At 47.0% G+C, this 18,293-nt stretch overlaps 1 protein-coding gene and 1 long non-coding RNA gene across 4 annotated transcripts; one reads left to right on the forward strand and one right to left on the reverse strand.

The window, feature by feature from the left end:
- Positions 1 to 1,788: 1,788 nt before the first annotated feature.
- On the reverse strand, positions 1,789 to 12,542 carry LOC146543749 (uncharacterized). Its single transcript, XR_014885192.1, has 3 exons — positions 12,413 to 12,542; positions 2,623 to 12,295; positions 1,789 to 2,552 (listed from the first exon to the last, which is right to left on the reverse strand). It is a non-coding gene; the product is annotated as an uncharacterized LOC146543749 (long non-coding RNA).
- IL12RB2 (interleukin 12 receptor subunit beta 2) lies at positions 2,268 to 17,037 on the forward strand. Of its 3 annotated transcripts, none has more exons than XM_010716021.4 (16): positions 2,268 to 2,561; positions 3,559 to 3,655; positions 4,133 to 4,459; positions 4,793 to 4,907; positions 5,512 to 5,690; positions 5,895 to 6,031; positions 6,504 to 6,648; positions 9,303 to 9,382; positions 11,780 to 11,999; positions 12,480 to 12,680; positions 13,447 to 13,548; positions 13,636 to 13,791; positions 14,601 to 14,738; positions 15,110 to 15,194; positions 15,997 to 16,096; positions 16,387 to 17,037. In XM_010716021.4, exons 1-16 carry the CDS (start codon positions 2,268 to 2,270, stop codon positions 16,888 to 16,890), a joined length of 2,880 nt encoding a protein of 959 aa, XP_010714323.3. In that variant the 3' UTR covers positions 16,891 to 17,037. The 3 variants fall into 3 exon arrangements, with proteins under 3 accessions (XP_010714323.3, XP_085087649.1, XP_085087650.1); XM_085231523.1 differs by having other exon boundaries at positions 16,390 to 17,037; XM_085231524.1 differs by lacking the exon at positions 13,636 to 13,791.
- The last annotated feature ends 1,256 nt before the right edge of the window (positions 17,038 to 18,293 follow it).

Here is an 18,293-nt window from a genome sequence, read left to right on the forward strand (position 1 = left end):
AGCAGCTCTGCTGCTCACCCCTGGCAGCTGTGGGTCTCAGAAAGCACAGCTTTGCCTGGGCTGTAAGAGCTGACACTGCAACCATCAATAGAGCTGTGTTAGAACCTTTTCCTTTGGCCTCTTCTGCTGCAGCCCTCTCTGCTTTCTACAAATACTCCACAGCCCGTGGTCACCATCACTACCAAACATCACCTTATGTCAGCCACTGATGGTGCTTTCCCAAGCTGCATTTCAGAACTGCAGACACCACCTCAGCTCAGAGAACTGATGACTCTGAACTTCCCTTGACATCGCCCGCTGCCCCAAGAAGCCCAGGCGGTGCAGGCAGGTTGGTACAGAGCTCAGCACACGATATCTCCATTTGCAGCAGGGGCCGTGCCCTTTCAAGCTTCTTACTTTCGCAGTCCAGCACGAAGTTAAGCTTTTGGTAGCATTTGCTTTTGCAACACTGTGTCTTCATTGTCTTCATTCAGACTTGAAAGAGATGACACAGAGTTACTTTGGGCTCAGCTTTGTTCCCTTGCCTTGGAGGAATGCCCTGCACATGACGACCTTCACTACCAATAGCAAAGCAAAACAGATTCTGGAATCCAGTAACAGTTGAAAAGAGAATAATACTTAGCAAATCCTTGATGATTCTGTGATTCTAAGAAATACTCCATATAAAAGCCTCATAGAAAAGCAGAGGGTTTATACACCACCTGGCATATCAACAACTGCTCCATGACAGCTCTTGGAAACATACGCTCTGTTTCAACACAACTCAGCGAGAAAGAACTGTATGAAAAAGCACAGTTTGCTGCTGAACCTCAAGCAGAAACAAAGAAAGCAAGTGCACTTCATGATGGGCAGCGGATTGGTGTTCCTCAGTTCAGTTCCTGCCTCTGTGACACAGGGTTCTGATGGCTGAGGCACCTGAGGAGCACCTTCCCCTAGTGCATCACCCACGAATGAGATGCTGCCCAAGCCTTGCTACTGCCAGCTGAGCACGGTGTGTGGCTGCTGCTGCCAAACCTTCTGGAAATGGAAGCTAAAGGCACCCAGCGAGGAGGAGCAGTGAATGAGGCCTCGATGAGAGATGTGATGCCATATAAACTTCTGTTGGAGTCTTATTTTAATATGCACCAACCCTGGTTTCACAGTGTGCGACTGCAAGGTATAAATGTAGCGTGAACCAAAAGAAGGTAGAGGGGAAATTAGACAGACATATAAAAGGAAACTGGTGGTATTCGGAGCCTCGCAGGGCACAGACACACACAGTGCACGGGGGGTAGATGGTGTGCTTTGTCAGCGTTTCCTTCTGTCTATAAAAAAGGGTGAATATTGCGGTGATTCGGGAGCGGGGCACTGCGGCTCACACAGGCGGCTGAGGCCCTGCAGACCCTCCCTCTGCTCGGCATTCAGCGCAGCAAAAGTCGGTCCTTAAGCAAACGACGGTCACCCACATCCAGCCAAGAGCAAAACGAGCAACAAGGGGCCTTCTTCATCAGGAACTCTTTCAGATACGGCGGCGGCCGCTAACGGCGTGAGAAATAAGAGTCCAGCCCCGCGTTCCCGTACACGGCCGCTCCGGGCTCCCAGCACCACGGCCGCGGGCTTCTGCAGCCGCTGCCGCGCGATTCCTTCCCGGGGGCAGCGGCACGGCCGGGGGAGGGCGCGGGGCGGGGCGGGTCGCTGCGGCCGCACGCACGTGTGGGACGCGCGGGGCTGAGCCCAGGGCCCCGGAGCGGGCAGCGATGCTCCGAGCGCCAAACCTCCGCAGGCGGGGCTCCTTTAACGGCCGCTTACCTCAACCGGGCGGGACGACCCTCGGCCGGGCGCCGTTCCGCTGCCGGCGGCGCCGGTAAACGCGGCTCCCGATCTTGGAGCTCCCGATCTCGGTGCTCCCTGCGGCCTCCGATAAGCCCGTTTTTACCTCGGGGTGCAACGCGACGGCGCTGCGTGCTCCTCGTTGTGCCGGTAAGGCGGGAGGAGGGCACTTCCATAGCGATCCGCTGCTGTTTGAGGGGTGCGTGAGGAGCTGCTGGGTTTGACTCAGGCGTTTGGGGCACGGTTTTGCTGGCAGCGAAGCCTGAAGGATGTTTACCCAGTCAAAGTGGCAATTTCAGTTTATTGGAAGGCAGAGCGTTTATCTGAAGAACCGCGGGGCTGCGATTGCTCATCCCGGCACTTACGACTCACCTACAGACTCGGCTGCTGTCGGCGTGTCGGTGTGAAGCTGAGGTGCTGCAGCAAAACGTTTGCGTCCGAAGAACCCGAGGATTTAAATGAAACGTTTGTATGAACCTGTAGGAAGTCTCGGCTCAGGTCAGTGGAAGAGAACCCACGTCCTCAACAGCGGGAGTGCTGCGTCCTCCCATCTGCACTGTGGACATCGGATCTGGCTCTGGATTCTCAGCAGGGTTTCCCTGCTCTGCAGACCCGCTCCATCTCTCCTCGCTGTTCATTGGTGTGTCCTTAAATCCGTCTCCTTGCTACTCTCACAGCTGTTGGCTGCCCCATCCGAATGTGTGCCACAGCAGTTTGCCACTGGAGAGGTGAGAGAAATCCACCTGCAAAAGGTGAGGAAAGTGTCAGTGTCGGGCTCTAGGAAGCCCCAGACATTTCCATCCTGTCTCTTACCCCTCCCTTCTTCTTCATTTCTTTCTTCATCTGTGCTCCCCAGAGAAACAGATCTTGTTCTGCACTTGTTCTGTTTGCTTTGAGGTGACAGAGCTAGAAGGCAGATGGGACGAAGGGTGGTGAAACAGGCTGGGGTGACACCCATGTGAGGTGGCTGGTTGGTTTCAGCAGCATCAGAAACCCCGGGTAGGCAGCAGCAGTGGGCAGACAGCAGGCTGGGCACGCAGGCAGCCTGAGCTGTGTGCACTGGGCTTCCCCAGCACCTCTGCAGGCTGCCTGGCTGGCAGGAGCACACTGGGAGCTCATGTTGGAAAAGAGGTGCAGGACTTCAGGACAGCGACTGCTGCTGGAATGTGGCAAGCAAAAAGGCACCTGGGGGAGAAATAGCATGTGTGCTTCTCCCTTGAGAAGAAAATGAAGAGGCTTGAGAATTGCTGCTTCTGTGTACTGATTGTTCAAACCTCCTTGGTACGGCGTGTCCTTTCTGCTTCAGCTTCTGCTAAATTCTAGCTGTCACAAGGAGTTGCAGAAGTTTACTGTAAAATTGCAAATGTGCAGCGCAGGAGGTACAAAAGCAGAAATGAATGAGAAAAACCTTTGTCCTTTGCATGGGGGGTACTGAGGGTCTGTTCTGGTTCTCTTTTGCAGCAAGGTTTTTGGTTCTGGGCTTGCAAAGCATCTTTGAGAGGGAAAGGAGGAAGTATGTCTCTCCTTGAAGCACAGTGTCAAAGTGTCTGTGACTCTAGGCTGTGTGCCAGTCTGCAGGGAGAGCCAATGTAATGCAATAATGCAGTGCAATCCAGCTGCTGCTTAGGATTGCATCTTGTGCCACAACTCAGCAGTGTTAGCAAGGAGAGTTAATTAATTAGAAAGGACTGATGAAGTAAGGATTTTGAATTTTCTGAAGTTATGAAATGACTTTTTCCCACTTTTTAGGAGCTGGTAAAAGGTGATCGTTTCTGTGTAGGGAGCAAAATGCAATTTGCATGGATTGTACCTGCCACAATTTGTTTGTTGATGTACTTCACAGCAGGTAAGACTTTGTTCTTATGTATATAGCAATTAGCACTTAAAAGAAGTACTGGGTAATTAGCATTTTCATTCAGAGACACCAGAAGACATCTTTCCTATTAGAGAGAGCAAAATTTGATGCTCAGTTAGGTTTACACTGTGCTTTCCTTAAGAGCTCATTGATCCACGGCTACCATTGAGTGTCTTCCCATTCTTCATGGCAACATTCATTAAACAGCAGTGAAAAAAGCAGCTCTGATGAGTAGATTTTGCCTTGGGGGCTTTTTGGTGTGATCACCGGCAGTTAGGCTTTGGTTTCTGATCTCCATTTAATCCAACCAGTGAAGACTGGACAGTAATACATTGTGAGTCACAACTCAGAGACAAGAATCCTTATCCTTACATGATAAATTTGGCACGACGGTCTTCCCAAGGCAGCATGTTTTATGAGATAAGCAATATATCCATTTTAAAGGCTTGTTTTCCCATTCTGTTGCAGAAGCATGCTATATAGGAAACGTGTCTGCCAGCAAACTTCCCCACGGTGTTGCAGAAATATGTGAAAAAGGAAACATGACTGCTAACACTGCTGCTCACGTCCAGCCTGGAACCAACATTACCCTCTCGTGCCAGCTAAAACGACTGAAATACAGCGAGCAGTGCAAGATAGCTCTTTTCTTTAACGGTTCTGAACTGACTAGCAATTATGGCACTTCAGTAAGCAACACATTTCCAGTCAATACGTATGGCAAACACATGTTTACCTGCAAAATAGATTGTGAATACAAGAAAAAACTCATTTGTGGAATTGATATAGAGTCTGGAAGTAAGGAGAGTTTCATTATTCCTTGTTCTTTCTGGTGTTCTGGGGTGCCTCTGAAGCAGAGGTTAGGAGCTCAGAGGGGGTGGCCTTTCCTGCTATGTCGTATTGCTTTTATATCTGAAATACAACAGAGCCTTTCACACCCTGATTCCCAGCCCCCCATGGGGATGTGGGCATCTGGAGGGCTCTGTGTGATGTCTGTCTCACTGCACCCACTGTCTCTCACCTCTGACACACCTATCCTGCCGCTTTATATGTAGTGGCAACATTTGCATCTCAGCAGCTTGCTGCTCTCAACATTTTAAAGGATGAGACTGATCAGAATATCTGCTTAAGATCCTCCAGATCAGCCAAGAAATGTGTCATGTATCCAGTATGGGACAGATGGCAGCCTTACCTGCACCTGGGACAAAGGAAGGTTTACACACATGAACACTACGTATGTGATACAGTAAGTAACACAGGGAAGTGGGTTCTTCAAAGCCTATAATCACATCTCAGAGGGGTCTTTATGTTAGTTTTAGGTTGTTTGTTACAGATTTACCCTTTATCAGCTCACACAAGAGCTGCTTTCTGAATAAGTCAGTACGAGGCTGCCGTGGTCACAAAAGACCTTTTCTGGTTACAGCTGTGTGTGCTGCACAGCAGTAGTTCAGTCACTCTGTGTTAAGCACACTAAGAGAATATGCCAATTCATGGCTCCTTTATTGCAAAAGGAAGTTCAGTAGTAGAAGTAGCCTTAAACTGCCTGCTGTTTTCCCATCGTGGGTCTTCTCTACGTAGAGGTGTTGTGATCAGCAATGCCAGCACCAGGAAACCTCAGTTCTGAGCCTCTCGCTGTGTCTCACGGTTCAGCTAAGGAGATGGAGAGAGAACTTTTCCAAACTGTGCTATTTTTGCTTCCTCTTAAAGAACCAACAGTGCTGTAGCTCTCTCTGGTTTTGCTGAGCCTTCCCTGAAATAGGCTGCAGACCTCTGCTGCAAGCTGTGAGCAAGGAACAAATGGATTTATCTCCCACAGAAGGTATTAACCAAGAGCTTTCCTTCTATTCTAGACTTTCAGACGGCACTGACACCTTGTGCTTTTCAGAAGAAAGCCTGAGTAACAAGTTTGGCTCGCTGGTTCTGAGTGCAAAGTTGAATTTTGAATCTACTTACAGACTTGTGGTTGTCGCCTCCAACAAACTAGGAAGTGCTTTTTCACAGCCACTTAAGTTCATGCTAATAGACATAGGTAAATGGCTGGCTTACCTTCTTTCAGTTAGCACTGGCTATTTAGAGAAAGTGCAAGCCGAGCACTCTATCTTTGTTGTTTACACCTGTCAGAGAAGGTATCCGTCCATCTCAATCACCCATTCTATTTACCTAACCCTCCTTTACTTGCTGTGATACACATCTGAGTGCTGTTTCTTTGTTTTGTTTCTGTTTTTGCTGCCAGTGAAGCCCCATCCTCCAAACGTTTTAGTGGAATTTGAAAATTCTGCAACAAATTGCACGTTGTTCTGGCACAGTGAAGTCCAAGGGCAGCACTGCAGAGTGAGATACCGTCCAGTTAGCAGTTCCACCTGGAACATGGTAATCCTTCTCTGAAGAATAAATTAAATTATGACCCTTGGATGCTCCTTTAATACTGTTATTTCTCTCTCAGGTCTGCTCTTTAGCATCTTATTTAAGAAAAACTATTGCCCGCTCCTCAAAGCCTCAACTGCCGGTCTGATATTGAATGAAGGTGGAACACTTAGCATGAAAAAAAGAAACACAAAACAACCTGCCATATATCAAGTATAATGCACAACAAATCAGAGCTTATGTTTGGCACACCACTACTAAAACACGGTCGTTTCTGCTCACTGTAGCTCAAGGCTTTGGGTGTACCTTTTCCAAATGCTTGCGTCTTCTTTAACGCTGGTTGGAATCCTTAGCTTGTATTTTAAGTGCTAGAACAAAGGAACTGCTTGAAGTTGAGTAAAATATATGAACGTAGAACTCCTTATTAACCCTGTTTCCCTGTGAGTTTAATGTTATCTGTCCTTTATCTTCACTGAAGGTTAAAAATTTAGAGAGTAAAAAATGCAGTCTTCATGGTCTGGAGCCTCATACAGAGTATGAATTTCAAGTGAGCTGTAAAATTCATCCTGAGAGGGGACTGTGGAGTAACTGGAGTGCATTCCAATCCCAGACTCCAGAAGCAGGTAATATGATTTGTTATACTAAGCCTATGTCTAAAGTTTACGTAGAAGCATAAACTTCAGCTAACGAATTCATAGGATGGCCTGGGTTGCAAAGGCCCACAGTGCTCATCAGTTCCAACCCCCTGCTGTGTGCGGGTCACCAACCAGCAGCCCAGGCTGCCCAGAGCCACATCCAGCCTGGCCTCGAATGCCTGCAGGGATGGGGCATCCACAGCCTCCTTGGGCAACCTGTTCCAGTGCCTCACCACCCTCTGGGTGAACTCAAAACACTGTTTGCTTTTTGCTCCTGGCTAGAATCTGTGAATCCAGAAACAAAGCCAACAGGGAAGTAAACTTCAGTAACAGAACAGGTCTTCTTCGTGAGCAGAAAACAACCAGTTCACGTTTCTGATGAAACAGGAATTTCAGGAGATCACTGAGAAATTCTGAAGGATATATTCTTTTGACATGATTGAAGGTTGGAGGAATTTTCTGTGCCTTGCCTGGAGGATTTGCAGCCTGCCACACTGCTGCACATCTGGAAAAGCCGGAGAAATCTGTGCTGCTTAGCTGGGAAAAGGAAAACGATTCGTATTGGTTTGTATCAAAGCCTTTACAGAATTACTGCAGCAATCCCACGCGAAAGGCAGCACGGCTGGCAGGGGACACTCAGTCACTGAGGAACGTCACATTTGGGAAACACACGCTGGGTTCTTGAGCCTGCTGGACTCTTTGCTGAGGAGCTGGATGGACGGGCCCAGAAAACTGCCTCTTCTGGCTCAGCTCAGTTGCAGGTTGTGACAAAATGGTTTAAATTTGCTGATTCATCTTCTTCTGAGTAAAGAAAATATTTCATTTAGACGATTGCCAGCTAGCTCTCTCCTCTAAGCAGTGCAGTCATTGGAGATCTCTGTAGCCTTAATGGGTGAGGACTTGGCCAGGCGTTTCACAGTGCTATCCCACCGCGAATGAGAACACAGCATTTCTGCTTGGTGGGTCTGCACAGCAGAGTCCAGGGGACGCAGCACAGACACGAGCTCAATTCTCCTCCTTTACACCAATTCTAACACCAGAAGCCTTCAGTGAGCTGCAGGGTCCCCATCTGCACGCCCAACTTCTGCGTGTTCTTATGAAAGAAGAAAGCTTCTCAAGAAGAATCTCAGCAAAGGCGCGTTGGCTTCTTTGGCATCCTCTCCTTTCATCTCATGGTTGGCTTTCATTGCTCTTTTTTTGTGAGTTACTATAAGCTCTCCAGGCTCCCCCATCTATTACTCATGCTGTTTACCACTTCTGCCAGCAACAGTTTCTGTAAGAAGCATTGATTGATGCAAAAGCTGTGAACTTTTTCCCTCCCCCACCTTCCTCTCAACAGTTTTCTTCACCTTCTCAGGAGGAGGATGAACGCACTCAGCGTTGCTATGGTGTCTGTGGTCATCACCCCTCTTTCCCCAGGCAGTGCTGCAGAATAAGACTCTCCTCAACTGCTCAGGGAATACTTCTGATGAGTGAGGAGAGGCTGCAGATGATGAGCAAAACGTAATAATCCTCGCTCTTCTTCAAAGTAGCTGAAGTTTTCACACTACTTTGGCCTTCAGTGAATTCAAGACTGCACCTTTTATACTTAGGCGCTGTTTTTTTTTCCCCATGTTTCTCCAGGCCACAGAACTTGCTTTCTGCAAACACTTTAGTGACGCAAGCCTTTCTTTTCCATCTGATTTGTGTGGTTCATGTGTGAAAAGAACCTTAAAATCTGGGCTGCCGTTCAGCAGATACAATCTGTTTTTTTCCCTCCTGCTTTGAGCTTGCCCCTTGCTCACAGTGAGTGCCTTCTGCTTGCATTTCTTCTGTGCATCCCATGGTTTCATAGAATCATAGAATCGCGAGGTTGGAAACAACCTGTGAGATCAAGGTTTGTTTTCTGTTGTTTTCTTTCTTTTTTTTTTTTCCTATTTCCAGTCACTATTATAAGCAGGACAAATAGTTCTTAACATTGCTGGTACCGAGGATTTTTTCTGTCTTTGCACTTAAGAAATAGCAGACAGCCTCAGCCCCAGTCTAAATAGGGCTGTGCATCAGCTGCCTGCTGTTGGGCTATTAGAAACACTTTTTTGATTTTGATGAGTTGATGGTGCTCAAGGAGGTTGAGGAGCCAAGCTTTGTCACCCTGCCTTTCTTCGTATCTCTTTATCTGATCCCAAATTGTTGGAGCATGTTGTTAGTTAGCTTTTGCAGTCAAAAACAGTAGGGTTCGGTGGCTATCATTGTAAACATCGAGGGTTTTCAGGAAGCATCTTCCTTGGATCTTAATTCACCTCAACTTTTGTGCAAAGGTGAGAGCTAATACTGTCCCTTTGATTTATAGGCTTTCTTGGAAGTCAGTGGTTACTGAGTGCAAAATGAAGTCTCAGGCAGACCGTAACCCCTCTTACTGAGATGTTTGTTCTTTGTGACTACGGGCATTGGGCAGTCATCACTGCAGCTGAACTCTAGCTGTAATAGCAAATATAAGTTTAAAATCCAAAACGATACTTTTAGGACTACAGCACTTACATGTTTTCTGAGGTTCCAAATCTTAAATACGAGTTGTTTCAGGATTATTACTTTTGTAGCCTATTTGATGTCTTGTTTGCTTCAAAACACTGTCATTAATTCTGCTTCTTTTCTTTCCCAACCAGTACCTACTGGGCTCTTAGATGTCTGGTACAAAAAGCAGGATATAGACTCTCAAATGCAGAACATTTCTCTTTTTTGGAAGGTAAGTTAAAGAAAACTTAGCATATGCAGAAATAATGAGCAGCTTTGGAGGGGAACCCTATGTTATGTGTTTGCAGGAAAGGACTTAAACCAGGGCACAGCAGTGCTTTGTCCAGAGATATGCAATAACTGAGGATAACTCTACTAGCCAAGACCTTCCCCATTTTCTACTTATTGCATCTAGTCAGAACACAGATTACTGGAGGAAAGGGGGATGCTGTGCCCCATGTGATCGTAGGCATCTGCATCATGGGTGTGCCTTTGGCTATGAACTCCTTTTAGAGGAGCTTCTGCTCCGAGATGAAGAACAGGGTGATGAAGAACGGGGGAGATAGAGGAGCTGAGTCATTCTAACTGGCTCTCCCTCAAGGTAACCAAATTCTATACAGCTTTTAAAAAGCTGGATATAGCCTGGGTAATTTCAACTGCTCTGTCCATGTTAGTGCTTTGCCAACGGTCAGCTGAATCCCTTGTTATACTGCAGTAGCTGAAAGAAAACGTTTCTGTACAGGTGTGAAGCAGGCGATGGGCACACACAGAATAGCTGGCTAACGATACAGCTGTAGATCTGAAACTGGACAAGCTCTGAGCAAGTATTCCCATACAGAAAGGGCAGAGCTTTCAGAAAGCTGGTGAATGATGCCCTATAAGAAAGTGACTTTTTCCTTATCATAAAACCGTAGAATGGATTGGGTTGGAAGGGAACCAAGGATCATCAGGATCCAACCCCCCACTGCAGGCAGGGCCACCAACCTCCACATTTCATAGCAGCCCAGGCTGCCCAGGGCCCCATCCAACCTGGCCTTGAACACCTCCAGGGATGGACGGGGATCCACAGCCTCTCTGGGCAGCTGTTCCAGCACCTCACCACTCTCACAGCAAAGAACTTCCCTCTGACATCCAACCTAAGTCTTCCCTCCTTCAACTTAAAACCATTTCCCCATATCCAACCTAAATCTCCCCTCTTTAAGTTTGGAACCATTTCCCCTTGTCCTATCAGTACAGACCCTGCTGCAGTGAAAAAAGTTTGTTTTCAGGCAGCAAGGAATTAAAGAGCTTCACTAGACTGGAATTACACAGGAAAAATAAAAAATAAGAAATAGATAAGAAATAGGTATGCAACCTGCAGAAGGAATCTCAGCTAAAATGTATGTTCTTGTCACTACCATTAGGGAATTAATTCACTTCAATTACAATTTTGCTTTAAAACAAACAAAAGCAGCAATCAAATATAAAGACATCTAACACTACATAGAAGAAGGTAATAGATTTAATGAGGGGGAGATTGCAAGGGTTCTTTCTGAGAGCTGCAGCTGGTAGCAGGGAACTGCATTTAGCAGCTGAACACTATGAAGTGGGAAACATCTTTGTGCAAGCACTAAGTTGTCGGAAAGCCACGTTTCTTTCCACTTTTAAGAGAGGAGAAAGTAAAAACCAATCGTTTGTTACCAAAGCACATTAGCTGGTATTATTTGCTATTGTCCAGCAAGTGATGCTGTCGCTGTAAGGGATTTCTTTACTATGATGAGAACAAAAAGGGAGGAATAAAATACCTTCAAGTGAAAGCTCCTCTCTTAAATTGGGTAGCTTGAGCCTTGAACTAGGGAGGAGCTTTGAAGCCACCATCTGCCATGAGCCTGTATATTAAAGGGCTGATAGTGGCAGACTGATGGTAGCACAGAGCTGGTAGCAAGTCTAGTGATCTTTCTGACTTTTTAACGATGATCACCAGCTCCTAGGAGGCACTGAAACCTTAGTTTGGACTTAATCTTTCCTGGAAAGGAAGAAAAACAGGTTGATTCATTCATGCCAGGAAATAACAAGTGTCCCAACCGCCTTCACAGGAGGTTCTGAAATGAGGCTTTGCCTCGTGCATTGCCTCACGTGGAAAAGGCTCTGCAGTTACTGCTCGTTGGGAATCTCACAATGAATGGGCAAAAAAAACATCTGCAGGCAGACGTGAATGTGTGTGTGCTCCTCCAGGCCTTGCTCAGGAGGGTCTGTAAGTGCAACAGAAATCCCTCATCTGAGCTGAGAGAAGTCCAGCTCTAAGCAGATGGAGCATTTGGTTCCTGGTGACCGAACCAGTCACTGTCAGTGGCTGAAGAAAAGCCTTTTGTTTTCCTGCACTTAAACCCCCACGTGGAACACCGATACTGCAGCTGTGTGACACACAGGGTTCATCCTGCAGAGAGGCAGCAAACCTGGAACAGCTGGCTGTCTGAACACAGCGGTTTCAGGAAGCCAAACCAGTGCCTCCTTCCCTGAGCAGGTTGAAAACATCAGTCTGGTACCATCAGAGTTTTCTGCAGTACACTCAACGTCGTTGCCTTTTTTCCCAGCTCTCTTCCAGGCTTTTCCCTTGACTGAAAACGTAACAAACATATTTTCTTTGCAGGCTTTGCAGAAGTCAGAGGCAAGAGGAAAAATCCTGCATTACACAGTGACCTTTGAAGCACTCAGCCAGGAGGAGCCCAAAGCAATAGAAACGAATGTGACCACACAAACCAGTTACACCAGAGTCACTCCAAAGATGGACTACAAGATAACAGTCACTGCTGATAACTCGAGGGGAAGCTCACCTCCTGCATCCATCCTGACCAGCCTGAGCATCCAAGGTAAAGCCTCCCACTGTTCTCAGCCACTGGAAATCACCTCAGCTCTGCTTTGCACTGCTCACAGCTACGAACCATAGAAGCATTCAGATTCTGCCACTTTGTGCTCCTTCGTGTTGATCTGCACACGTCCCCAGGGATCTGCAGTGACTGCAGTTCAGATCCACTCACAAACGTGGTCAAGGACTGCGGTGTGGTTTCCTGATGAGCCAAGTTGCCCTGAATCGGCGCTGCCATAACTTTAACCCCTCCTGCTGACAGTGCAAGCCATCCAGGCACCTGACACAGCAGACATCTAACTATGAAAAAAAAGAAGAGTAATGGCTTCTTTTCATTTGTTTTATATGAGGGAGGGCAGAACTGAAGGGAGCGTGATGGTAAGGGGTAAAAACCAGGAATCAAACTTACCAACTCACCTTAAGGCTGAGGCAAATCTGTGCTGATGGTGTGGTTTCTGTTTGGCTGTTCTTTCTCCCATGACAGATTTACCCTCTCCTCGGAACCTCTCTGCTGTGGCGATGGGAAATAACAGCATCTTGGTCAGCTGGAAACCTCCTGCTAAATCCACTGCATCCATCAATGGGTATGTTGTGGAATGGATAAACACCCATAGGAACAACAGCCTGGAGCCCCATCCAAGCTGGATAAGACTTGTTGCATCCAACCTGTCTATAGTGATACCAGGTGAGCACCACAGAGAAGCAGGATATTGTTGATGTACTATTTTAACTGTGAAAGCCTTTTAAGGAACAAGTCAGACTCTAATAGTTAACTAATTCAGCGTAAGAGACTGTCATGTTTAAAGCCTTTGACGTGGAAGGAAAAAAAATGAGTGGTTTGGCAGTCCCTCAAATGAGATTTACCTGGTAGGTGGAATGCCTCAAAAAAATAAAATAAAATAAAATCAATCCTTCTGAAATGCAGTAAGACAAAGATCAGAGATTTAAGAAGAAAATCATAGAATGGCTTGGGTTGGAAGGGACCTCAAGGATCAAGAGTATTCCCATTCTAATAGTTTTCATAGAATCACAGAATGGCTGGGTTGCAAAGGCCCACAATGCTCATCAGTTCCAACCCCCTGCTGTGTGCAGGTCACCAACCAGCAGCCCAGGCTGCCCAGAGCCACATCCAGCCTGGCCTTGAGTGCATCCCATTGTTGGTCACTGATCCAAACCAGAACTACAGCAGCGATATTCTTTATCCTAGACAGCTTCAAAGTTACAATTGGGTTGCTGCTGTTATTCCAGTTCGTCCTTCCTACGTTGTCTTGGTGCTGTGCCTCCCAGGGTTTTAAATCCCTGCTCTCAAGCAAGCAAGAAAAAAGTAACATGTTCATGCCATTACTTTGTACTCTGCTTTAAGAAAGGGAAACATTAATCTGAGCAGGTGAATATATTAGCCATAACTGTGAATATTTGAATGGGATAATTGTGTCTGTTTCTTCATTTAGAGCACATAGAAGATAATGTGTGCTATCACATTAGTGTGTTTGCACTGTATCAGGACAGAGCTGGGCAAGTGAAATCAGTGCGGGGATACTCAAGAGAAAAAGGTAACTGCAGTAATACTCTTTCAGATCTTTTAAAGCCAGCTTAAGCTACTCAGCATTAAAAGTCGTACGTTATGCTGTGTTTTGTAGCACCATCAGCTGGGCCACAAGTGTACACAAAGCCACAGACAAACGGCATCTTGGTTTGGTGGGAAGAAATCCCTTCCCACCAGCAGATGGGCTGCATCACACAGTACAAAATATACCTGCAAAAAAAGAACAGTAACGTGGATCCTTACGTCTACGGTAGGAACCTGGTAAAAACAACGTGATGTGCAGGTGCTGCTTATTGAGGGGAGAGGGGTGGTGAAGAAAGAGGCTTCAGGAAGGAGCCCCAGGCAGCTCACCTAGCAGCAAGATCCAGTTCTCTGCTACAGCTGTTCACGAACAAGGCTGCGTTTTTATACTCATATATTAAGTTGGAAATTCTCAGTTATTCTGAATGAAAAAAATTCTCCCTCACTTTCACTTTTTTTTTTTTTTCTTTTTGTTATTTTCGTAAGTCCTAGCCCTGTAATTATCGGCAGGGTACAAATAACAGACTTAACTAAGAGCTGTATTCAACAAATGTCAGCACGTTGAGACACAGCAGGTAACACGCACTGCGTTCCTGCGCTTGGGTGCCTTCCCCGTGCATGGCCTTTTCCTCCACCTGCGTAACCCCCATGCTTCCCTCCAGGACAAGAAATGCTTTTTCTTCTCCTATTCAGGAGTTGCACGGCAGCTTTTAATGGATGTTTCGTAATTCCACCACGCAAACCTCATTTTAGATTTAGACACTGATTCACCAAATTACAGTAGTCAAAGCACAGGGTAGCCAATGCTGCGCAGCATCTGTTCTACTCTGTGCAGTGGGACAGGTCTCAGAACAACCCCAGTGGCCTGAGCTCTCCTACAGCCCTTCCAAGGACTCAGTGACACAGACAAGGAGGTTACTTACAGCAATAGAGAACTTCTGCACGTTCCAGCTTCTGGAAACACAATTCTTCTTAGAGCTAAATGCAGTAAGAATACCTGCTAGGATTCTTATTTGCTTTTCCCTTTTTCTCTTTCAGCCATTTGTAATACGACATCCCAGCATTCGTTTTACATCACAGATCTACAGCGTGGGGAGTATTATGTCCTGTGGATGACAGCGCTGACAGATGCTGGAGAAAGCCCCTGGGGAAACAGCGAGCTGGTCTGCTTGGAAAGTAAGGAGCCTGCTGGGGGAGAGGGACCAACAGAGCCCTGTGTGTGGTCCCTTCTGCTTCTGTGCTGCCCAGGGGCTGCAGAAACAAATTTGTGCCCTGTGTCGGTGGGAGGTTCAGTACTAGAAGGTCAGCAATCACGTATTTTGGATTATGGACTGCCTATCTCAAGAGGCAGCTGTAGACATTCTAACATTATAAAGTACTGTTTGCTCAAATGTCATTGCTTCATTCAGTTCCCTGATTTAAAACCTGAACACTTCTGGTATTCTTTACAAGTGCGAAGTGGTATTCTTTATGAGTGCTGTCCAGATTGAACTAGAATAAACTTTTCCTCATTAAAACAAGGTTAACATGTCTGTTCCATGTTCCAGGTGCTGTGGACTGGATTATTGTGCTCACCTGCAGCTTCTTCATACTCTCAGCCTGTATTTGCTCCCTACGTCCTGCAAGAAAACTGTGAGTGGATCGATGCATTGCATTCCAGTAACACGTGGGAGTTTTGCTAGAGGGCGTATTAGCATGCTCTCGGGACACCTTGGGGAACAGGGAGGATTGTTTTGAACAAAGGTTTTGGATAATGTGAGTGGTAAGAACAACGCATCGTGCTTAGGAGATAGCTATAGCTCACATATCATGAATTTGTAACCGAGATCTTAAGGCCAGCTTCCACTGAACCCAAGCTGATACAGACCTCGGTCACTTCCTGAGAGGGAAGTCAGACCCTGTGACAAAAAGCCCTTTTTCTTTAAAGCAACATAAACACGTCCCCAACCAGATTTTCCAGGGTTGAGTTCATGGCCACGCTGAGCACGCTCTGCTGTTAGTCATGCACACCTAACAGGGCTGGCTGCAGGACGATGCTGTGCTGCACTGGTTTTTGCTGAGTACTTGCTCAGTGTTACCTCACTGCTGGCTTTGCACCTGGAAATATTAGCATCTGGAACAGCCAAAACCCAACACACTAAAGGCTACGGACCAGTGGGCAACAATATATACTCAGAAGTGGCGTCTTGGCCAGAAGCATTTGAAAAAGTGGAAATCCAAAGCTGTGCAGTCCAATCAGCCAAAATTGCTGCGTCCTCAAAAACTTGGGCAGGCTCTGCCAGTCCCACCCAGCCTGAGTTTCTGCTATTCTATAGTAATGCAGACTCATTACACAGAATTCTTCAGTAATTGCACACACAGACAGCACGCTCCAGCTCAGCAGAACTTGCAGGTATGGGCATTTTGCTTTTAACTTCACTTGTTCCATCCGCAGATTACTCTTGCTCTTTTCTGCCACTGTACCTCAGTGGTACAACAAAGCCATTCCAGATCCAGCTAATGCCACATGGGCTAAGAACGACAAGTCTACGAAGGTAAATCAGACTTCTTTCTTCTAACCCCATCATCTTCAGCAGAAAAAGCAGTCAGAGCTGTGCAAATCAGTCACCTCTTAACAGAGCAAGCCCTGCACTTTCGGGCACGGAAGCAGCTCCGTCCTGTATGGTGTTACACGTAGTGTGCATCACACACAGCGACTGCAGAACTGTGCAGGGCCGCTTCCCGCTTAGCAGTGGTGGAGATGCCTGCGTTTTGGGGGTGGGTGGGAGGGCACAAGGCACCGAGTGCAGAATTAACGAGCACTGCTGTACGTGTGCCCCCCCAGCAGGGTGAGCTGAGCGTGCCTTCCAGCCTGCTCTTGCACAACAGCAGCGGTTTTGAAGAGCCTGAAACCACAGAAGTAGAGGAAAGCTTTGTGCAGACAGACTGCCAGGTTTTCCAGGACAGGCTCATCTTCAGCAGCAGCAGCAATCATGACTGGCAACTGAAAAGCAGCTTTGAGAAGCAGGAGTCGGAGTACAGGCCTCTACCCAGCACCACAGATGGAGACAGTTACAAGCACCAGCTTCCCGACTTGTACAAGAAGGTGGTGCTGGAAGTGACAGAGCAAGCACAAACCGTTTCTGAGTACATTGCTAATCCAGTTACTGACAGAGCCTACCTGCCCTCAGCCATCTCACCACTTGTCACAGACACTACTGAAGAAGACCCTGAACTTGAGTACAACCCCATCTCTATCTTCCCCATTTCTTTGCCACCGGAATTTTCCTACGGAGGGAAACTTAACCTGGACACGGTGAGACTGAACTGCAGCTCTTTCTCAAGGTAGGCTGTCAGGGTGGCACAACGGCCTGGCCTGGATGTTTGCACTTTAGCCAAGTATTGCAATGTGTTTCATTGCAGCTAGGACAGCGACTTGCACGTCACACCTTCAGGCAACACAACCCAACTCACAAACCTTTCCAGGTTCTAAGTCACGCCTTACTTTACAATGCAGCAGCTCTTCACCCAGAGCACGCTCAGGTAGAATTAAAGACAAAAATCCAAATTGCTGGGGCTGTCAGCAGGCTTCTTGAGATTAATTGCTCAGGCTGCCTGCAGAGAGCCAGAGCTGCCTCAGGTTCCTGCCCCGCTGCCTGAACACGAGGCTGGTTTGAACTACAGCAGACAAGCTAAAAATCATCCAAAACATTGCTTGCCCAGTAACAGCAAAGATGTATTTCAGTAAGGTCAGACCTCAGCAGCTGAGCAGGTCATGGTTGCACTGTGCTCCAGCTGCACACAGCAGGTCAGAAATGCAACACCTGAGAATATTTGCCAACCTTACATGCTCAGTACCCCAGCAGACAGCATTCCTCACTACTGCCTTAATTCAGGCACACCTTTCAGCCCCAGTGACAATGGTGCTACAGCCCCACGTGGGCACTGAAGGATCCCTAACTTGATTGAGCTTTTCAGCCCCGCTGCAAAACCAGTCAGAGCAAGCCTACCTTCAGGGCTTAGCACAGAAGAGATCCTCACCAGAAATAAAGCAGCAGGCACCACGTGTACACAGTAAGTCAGATGGGCTGCTGAGAATTTTAATGATTTATTGAAGTATTCTAATTACAGGCTTGAAGTACGTGTTACACATTTAATGACTTTGTTTACTACGTGCTTATATTATTTATAAATAGAATGTTGGAAACCTGAAATTTGTTTGTTGTTGTTTTCTCTGGTCAAGCTCAAGTGCTAGGCTGCAGGCAGGCACAGCATGAAGTACCTGTAATGACAAAGCTGGAGGTTTGTGCCTGGAGAAGGTAGTCCAGATTTGAGCTCATCTGGAGCAGAATGCTTTGTCTCCTCCCGTGAGGATCCAGGTGGCTGCTCCCACCCACAGCCTGCCGGCTGAGCAAGCTGTTAAGCAGTGGCATAAACTCAGGACAAAAGCCTTGCATGTCACCCAGTGCACCTCAATAAAAGAGCCATGAGGAGGTGACCCTTAGCTGCAAACATCACCTTTTTAAACGGCAACACAAACATACCTGCATCACGAGGCTGCTGCTTCGAGACCACATCTTTTCCCACTGCATTCCACTTGAAATAAAAAGTAAACCGAAGCATTAGGGAGATCTGTACTTGCAACATCTGAGACGTCCACAAACTCCTGTGACCCAAATCCAAAGATTTGGCACGATATGGCTGTGATTTTTAACACCTGAACACACCGCCTTCTAACTTGGTGCCAAAAAA

The sequence above is a fragment of the Meleagris gallopavo genome, chromosome 10, assembly GCF_905368555.1.
Source record: "Meleagris gallopavo chromosome 10, MGAL_WU_HG_1.1, whole genome shotgun sequence".
Classification (NCBI taxonomy): domain Eukaryota; kingdom Metazoa; phylum Chordata; class Aves; order Galliformes; family Phasianidae; genus Meleagris; species Meleagris gallopavo.

Bases quoted from the DNA above. Each gene is read 5' to 3' on its own strand.
- IL12RB2 (XM_010716021.4), top strand. From the start codon at position 2,268: ATGAAACGTTTGTATGAACCTGTAGGAAGTCTCGGCTCAGGTCAGTGG. The intron at 13,549-13,635 runs GTAACTGCAGTA...TGTGTTTTGTAG, and splicing joins GGGATACTCAAGAGAAAAAG to CACCATCAGCTGGGCCACAA. The intron at 14,739-15,109 runs GTAAGGAGCCTG...TCCATGTTCCAG, and splicing joins CGAGCTGGTCTGCTTGGAAA to GTGCTGTGGACTGGATTATT.